Source organism: Poecile atricapillus, chromosome 2 (assembly GCF_030490865.1).
Source record: "Poecile atricapillus isolate bPoeAtr1 chromosome 2, bPoeAtr1.hap1, whole genome shotgun sequence".
In the NCBI taxonomy this organism is placed as follows: Eukaryota; Metazoa; Chordata; class Aves; order Passeriformes; family Paridae; genus Poecile; species Poecile atricapillus.
Window position 1 is genome coordinate 52,368,164 of NC_081250.1, and position 7,728 is coordinate 52,375,891.

A 7,728-nucleotide genomic window follows, 5' to 3' on the forward strand; every position below is an offset into this window, starting at 1 on the left:
CAGGGCTCCTAGAATCACAGCAGTGCTAGGTCGCAAGAGCCATTTAACATCATCAAGTTCAAGCCATGCCCTAACACCAGCTCAACTAAACCATGACACTGAGTGCCACATCCAAGGTTTTTTCAACACATCCAGGGATGGTGACTCCATCACCTCCCCCGAGAAGACAATTCCACTACTTTTGCCACTCTTTCAGTCAAAACCTTTTGCTTAACATCCAACCTAAACGTCCCTTGGCACAGCTTAAGACTGTGCCCTCTCCTTCCGTCACTTGCTGCCTGGAAAAAGAGACCGACCCCAACCTGACTACAGCCACCTTTCAGGCAGTTGTAGAGAGGGGCTAAGGTCACCTCCGAGTCTCTGTTTCTCCAGGCTAAACAGCTCCAGCTCCCTCACTTGTTCCTCACAGGGCTTGTGTTCCAAGGCCCTCACCGCGCCCTCTTGTTGTCCTTTGCATGTGTGTGCTCATGGGGCGTGCAGCTGCTGGCAGACGATCGCTTTTTAGTGCCATGACAAAGAAGAAGGAATGGGATACACAGACAAATAGATATATATATATATAACTAGAGTGTATATATATATATATATATATATATATATATATAACTACAAAGATTTTTAGGAACAGATGTGTTTTTAATAGATACAAATGATAGAGTTCTGTTTTGAATAGATACAAATGATAACAATAGTTTATCAATGATCGTATCATTTTATAAAAAGATAGAGCACATATATAATGTCACTACCTGTTGTGACACATATTCATGCTCTAAAGTTACTGCATTTATGAGAGGCAAAATTTTTATTACATAGATATACTTCTAAAATATATACATATATACATGTATTGTATTTCATACAAAACAATTATTCCATAAAGTGGAAATGAAATAGAAAACCAATTAGAGATAATTCCTATAGAATTACAGCAAATAATATACATTTATTATTAAATGTTTACTAAATATGGAAAATGTTATAGAATGAAAAAAATCATTGGAATAGATATGATAATAAAACAATATAAATTCAATATGTAGATTATGTCACTATCTGTAGTGACAATAGTGACTATCTATAGTGACTATCTACGGTGAAAATATTATGCTCTGTAATGACTGTATTTATGACAGGAAAGTTGTCTATTACGTAAATTCAGTTTTAAAATACATAGAATGCATATCACATCTCTAATATTTTTGGACAGAAATATGGCCATATACAGTGTCACTGTCTGTTTGGACACATATTAATTAACACATATCACTAAGTGGCCGTATGACTGGCAAGCATGAAACTGTTTTGCTGGTTTTTCAATAAAATGCAATCTGACAGAAGCCGGAGTGTGCAAGACTTTCTTGATCTCAGCCAGCCCTCTCGTATTGGTAAATGTCATGCGCCGGGAGCCTGGGCTTGTGAGCAGTCTCCTTCAACTCATCCAGACTTACAGGGCTGAATTGGTTCTCATCAGAAATGAAGGCCACAGCCCCTCATTCGCTGAGCTTACTTTTCAAAGTCTGTGGATTCGGCAGATATTCTTCATGACAAAAAAAATAAAGCCAAGTCTGCCCTTAGACTTTATTTAAAATAAAGTTGCTCAGAGGTGAATGCGGTGGTCTTTGTGGCTCATTGGGTTTGCAGGGTGAGGAATGGGTGTTAGAACATCCAGTTAGCACAACTGGAGAAAACAATGAGGACACAAAGAATAAGAAGTTCAAAGCTACAGAGATTGAGTCTCCTTTTGAGCTCGACAAAATAACCACTGCCAGTCTTTTCAGAAGAACACAAACCATGCTTCACTGAATGAAACTGCTGCTCTTTGCAAACAGTCACTCAGCTCACTCTTGGAAGGCACTGAGAGATTTGTATGTGAAAAAATGGTTCTTGACCATGAGGATGTAAACCCAATAAGAAGAATCCAGAAAAATCAGCACTCCAGAATAAGGGAAGTTTCCTGATGCAGCAGTAAGAAATCTTCAAGTATTTTACTATCAATTCCAATTATATTGATAATATTTCATTAGAATGTCATTATTCATAATTCTTCTCTAAGTGCTATGCACTGCTTGTGACAGTTTTTAGTAAGACTAATTAAGTATTCTTATTATAGGAACATTATATATCTATTGAGGTATTCTAGTAAAAGCCTGTCTGCACGACCCAGCTTTCAAGCCAGACGACAATTCCGGGGACAGTGCTCTTGGAACTTTCCTGGAGCAGCGAGAATGAAGAAAAACAATGATGTTGTGGACAAGAAAAGGAAGGATCAACAAAACGTATTGGCCAATAGTAGCTGGTTAAGCTGCGCGAACCCTGTGGGACCCTGTAAGAGCGTGCTAAAGATAGAAATAAAGCCAAGTTCACTTTTACCTCTGAGAGGACTGTGTGAATATTCGGAGCGGTTTTCCATTAAAACCCCGCCTTCTTTCCAAATGCATCACATCCCAAAGCCAATGGAAGGGGCACATTACACAGGCAACCAGGACGGCACGACTGCCTCTTGCCATGACACCTGTGGTCGGCTTAGCTTTAACCAGTCCTGTCCCCACCTGCTGCTTGATCCCTAAATTACAGCCTCAAGCTCCCTCTGCCATAGGACTGTTTCTTTCTTCAGGCAGCTAGATTAAAAACCCCACCATTTAAATGAGCTCCAGACCTGGACAAGATGGGCGGTGGGGCAGTGATTCCTGCAGCGTTGCCGTGAGGTTTGGGCTCTGCCAAAATCAGGTGCTGGCAGCTGAGCCACTGGCAACATACCGCGCTACCCTACTGCAGAAACCTTTCAGGGCCAAGCTGGGCTGGAGGGAGGGAGATTGGCGGCCCTCCCAGCTCCTGAGCACAAGGTGAGGAAAAAGAAATGGTGTTACCCAAAAACCCCTAGAAATGCCAAATGATAACAGAGTAAGGAGAGGGGCAAAGGCACAGTTTTGAGTTTTGTCTAGGCAGCACCAAGAGCAGACCATTCAAACCCAGGTGCGCAACACGGAAAATGCCACACGTTTTCCTGTGGCGGGGGGAAAAGGCTCCAAAAAAAGCACAACACAAACCCCAAACCATCATAATGTTTGAATTTTCTGTCATTTATTGTCATTCAGCAAGAAGCTGCTGTGCACTGCTGATGGCCTCTTCTCTGCGCTCTCCTCATCTTTGCTTGTCTCAGGGCTCTACGAAGCCAGGCTTTGGGGGCTTCTTTCTGCTCTTGCCAGGCCTGAGACCAAACAGCCTGGCGGGCCCGGGGCTGTTAGCAGGAGAGCTGCTGAAAGTCACCCCAAGCCATGCGGCCTTCCCCTGCAAGGCTCCAGAGATACAAGGGCAGAAAGCTGTAGCCTAAGCTCTACTGCACTAGCACCTTGTTGAGCTTGTCTGTCCTCGGGCATCCTTCAGGCTGCCCAGTGTAAATCTGAGCTGCTTTCTTAGGGACTTCGGGCTTTGCCCACACTGTGGCCTTGCTGAAGGCCAAGGCCAAGGAAAGGCTCTCATCTGTGCTGCCAGTTCCACGGAAGGCCCCAGAGCAAGAGGCCATCTCTTGGCTGCCGGGATCCCACCTTCACGGTCTGGCCTTGCAGGTTGGCAAAACCCACGTGGGTATCCTGGCACATTCCGGCACTGACTTTCCCTCTTAAGCTTCCCATTTTCTACAAGGAGAATTCTGATTTTTCCTTCTGCTTGGAAGGGGACGGATTGCCTTGGGTGATGTATTTGGCAGCAAGGTTCTCCTCGCATGGAAACACTTCCTGGCAGCCTTCTGCCCACTGACAAGCCATTTGGTCCCACTGCATCCCGGGGACCAGAGTGCAAAAGCAGCACCTTTCCTCTCCTCTGGGAAGAGCTGGTCTCACAGCTCTAACATCTGCACCCGACACAATGCAGATGGTGCCTGAAGGGAGTTTGTAGCTAAGTGGGGCTCATTAGATTTACCAGCCCAGGGAACAAACAATATGATCAGAGGAAATGACCTCAAGTTGTGCCAAAGGAGATTTAGATTGGATCTCCAGGAAGTATTCCTTCAACAAAAGGATCTCAAGCTTGGCAACAGGCTGCCTAGGGCAATCAATGGCTGAGTCACCCCCCTCAGAGAGGTTTAAAAGTCATGGGCATGTGCCATCTGGGGACCTGGTGGAGTAGGCAGTGTTAAGTTTGCAGTGGAACTGTGTGAACTTCAGGGACTTTTTCAAGCCGCATGATGCAGAGATTTCAGGGTAGCTCAAGCAGTGTGGAGTCGAGGCTTAGACTCAATGATCCCCAAGGGTGCCTTCCAACATGGAGATCTAGGAGACTGGCAATGGAGGCCAGAAAGACAAAAGAAAGACCAAGGGACGTTCTTTGAAGAAGATTCACTCCAAAGCAGCCTTAAGCCCTTAACCAGGGCCACTCTAAGTGGCTGAGCTGGGGTAGGGACAAAGAGTGCAGTTGGCTGGCTTGTGATGCGCTGCGGCACCTGTGACGTCACAGGGGACGCCTCACAATGGGGGCAGCTGGAAAAGGCCCCAGCAGGTAACTCTGGCCCTGTATTGCTTCTGCAAGCGGTGAGTGCACATGTGGCGGGCAGGCTGTGCTGGGGACAAGGGCCGGGGCAGAAACGCTGCACCTGGGGCTGGGTTCTCCCCGCTGCATGCAGGGACAGCCCCTCATGGTAGAGCCTTGGCTAGGGTACCAGCTGCTACTGCTGCTGCTGCTGGGGCAGTGGGACAGGCCTTGCTGCCCCCAGATCCCTGGGACTCCCAGACCTGCTGCTCCCACTGCCAGCTGCCTCTTTCCCCGCTCCCCTCACGGCCTTCTCTCTATCCTCCTGCAGACCATGGATACCTGGGTATTGTGGTTCTTGCTCTTGCAAAGCATAGTCCACTACCCACAGCCCGTGGGGGACGATTTGGACGAGGCGACGCGTCTGCTCATGGAGGAGCGTGCAAAGCTCCAGGAACATGAGAGGATTCGGCTGGAGCTGGAGGTGGAGCAGCTCGCCCTGATGCAGAGTGGCCCATCCTGGGGAGACCTGCTCTGGTCTGCCTTGCAGGCCTGGCAGGTCTGGGCACTTGTTGGGCTCTTGCTTCTTCTCTTGCCCCTTTGGTTTATGTGGAGGAAGAGAAGGTGTGAGGCAGAGGTCAACGGCGAGCGGGAGAAGGAAAAGGAGACGGACGAAGAGGACGAGGCACGGTCATACGATCTGGCATGGCTTCTGGAGGAGCGCATACAGTGGCCTGTACAGGACCTGCAGGCAGGCTGCGACAGGACAACGGCCATGATGGAGAAATTGCTAAGTGCCCTCAGGCGTGCCTTGGTTGGGACTTTCTTCCCGGTGCTGCACCAAGCCATTGGTTTTGGCAGTGCCTTTGAAGGCTGGACTGAGAGCGGGGAGGAAAGTGTGTACCATGTGCTTGTACCCCTGACTGCTCCCTCAGGCCACATCTTCCGCCTGGAGCGTGACACTGACTGGCTGAGGCCCGGCAGGAACTTCCGCGTCCGCGTGGAGCTGGTGTGCAGCTGCCCGAGGGGGCAGGAGGGTGTGAACATGCTGTGCTTCCGCCACCACCCTGACGTGATTGGCATGCTAACTGAGCAGCCCAACCTCCTAGACATGCTGTGCACCGGCTCCTACCTTGACGTGGAGAAAACGGTCTACTTCTTCTACAGACTGCTGGGAGTAAGCTGGCAGCGTTTGCCTGAGTCACGCAGTTGGCATTTAGCGCTGCACTGCTCCCAGCGCTTCTGCCACCTCAGGCTGTCCAACGGCCAGGAAAGCTTCCAGGTTCAAGTGATGCTTGGGCTACAGCGATTTACCTCGGACATCTTTATCAGCAGCCGGCCTCGAGGGGCCCACACCCCAAGCACAGTGTGGCCTGAGACCTACAGCATGGCAGAGACAAAGTTCTTCCGGCACATGGCCAGGCAGCTTCCTCAGGACAGCTCGCACCTCAAATGCCTGCAGCTCCTTGCTGCAGCTTTTCAGGAGTGCAAGGGCTTCTCCATCCATTCCATCAAGACCATCATCATGCACCAGCTGAACACCGTACCGCTCTCACAGTGGCACAGCAGGTATTTCCTGCTTCAGCTGTCCGATGTCCTGGAGCAGCTGCGCTTAGCTCTGCAAAAGAAACACCTGCAGCATTTTATTGTGGGCAACCAGAGGCTTCCAGAGGAGATCAGGCTGCCCCCAGATGTACGAATGGCTAGGCCATCCAACCTCTTCCACAGCCTGTGGCAGGATCGGGCTGCCCACTCCCAGGCCATGCAAGCCTACCTTGATCTGCGCCATTGCCTGGCGAGGTTGCTGGCCTATGGCCACTGTTAGCAGGGCTCCTAGAATCACAGCAGTGCTAGGTCGCAAGAGCCATTTAACATCATCAAGTTCAAGCCATGCCCTAACACCACCTCAACTAAACCATGACACTGAGTGCCACATCCAAGGTTTTTTCAACACATCCAGGGATGGTGACTCCATCACCTCCCCTGAGAAGACAATTCCACTACTTTTGCCACTCTTTCAGTCAAAACCTTTTGCCTAACATCCAACCTAAACGTCCCTTGGCACAGCTTAAGACTGTGCCCTCTCCTTCCGTCACTTGCTGCCTGGAAAAAGAGACCGACCCCAACCTGACTACAGCCACCTTTCAGGCAGTTGTAGAGAGGGGCTAAGGTCATCTCCGAGTCTCTGTTTCTCCAGGCTAAACAGCTCCAGCTCCCTCTCTTGTTCCTCACAGGGCTTGTGTTCCAAGGCCCTCACCGCGCCCTCTTGTTGTCCTTTGCATGTGTGTGCTCATGGGGCGTGCAGCTGCTGGCAGACGATCGCTTTTTAGTGCCATGACAAAGAAGAAGGAATGGGATACACAGACAAATAGATATATATATATATAACTAGAGTGTATATATATATATATATATATATATATATAACTACAAAGATTTTTAGGAACAGATGTGTTTTTAATAGATACAAATGATAGAGTTCTGTTTTGAATAGATACAAATGATAACAATAGTTTATCAATGATCGTATCATTTTATAAAAAGATAGAGCACATATATAATGTCACTACCTGTTGTGACACATATTCATGCTCTAAAGTTACTGCATTTATGAGAGGCAAAATTTTTATTACATAGATATACTTCTAAAATATATACATATATACATGTATTGTATTTCATACAAAACAATTATTCCATAAAGTGGAAATGAAATAGAAAACCAATTAGAGATAATTCCTATAGAATTACAGCAAATAATATATATTTATTATTAAATGTTTACTAAATATGGAAAATGTTATAGAATGAAAAAAATCATTGGAATAGATATGATAATAAAACAATATAAATTCAATATGTAGATTATGTCACTATCTGTAGTGACAATAGTGACTATCTATAGTGACTATCTACGGTGAAAATATTATGCTCTGTAATGACTGTATTTATGACAGGAAAGTTGTCTATTACGTAAATTCAGTTTTAAAATACATAGAATGCATATCACATCTCTAATATTTTTGGACAGAAATATGGCCATATACAGTGTCACTGTCTGTTTGGACACATATTAATTAACACATATCACTAAGTGGCCGTATGACTGGCAAGCATGAAACTGTTTTGCTGGTTTTTCAATAAAATGCAATCTGACAGAAGCCGGAGTGTGCAAGACTTTCTTGATCTCAGCCACCCCTCTCGTATTGGTAAATGTCATGCGCCGGGAGCCTGGGCTTGTGAGCAGTCTCCTTCAACTCA

At 46.9% G+C, this 7,728-nt stretch overlaps 1 protein-coding gene across 1 annotated transcript; it reads left to right on the forward strand.

Moving 5' to 3' along the window:
• The first annotated feature begins 4,633 nt into the window (after positions 1-4,633).
• Positions 4,634-6,292, forward strand: LOC131575499 (inositol 1,4,5-trisphosphate receptor-interacting protein-like 1). Its single transcript, XM_058831086.1, has one exon. The coding sequence runs from the start codon at positions 4,634-4,636 to the stop codon at positions 6,290-6,292; it is 1,659 nt and encodes a 552-aa protein (XP_058687069.1).
• Positions 6,293-7,728: the final 1,436 nt, after the last annotated feature.

Bases quoted from the DNA above. Each gene is read 5' to 3' on its own strand.
- LOC131575499 (XM_058831086.1), top strand. From the start codon at position 4,634: ATGGTAGAGCCTTGGCTAGGGTACCAGCTGCTACTGCTGCTGCTGCTG.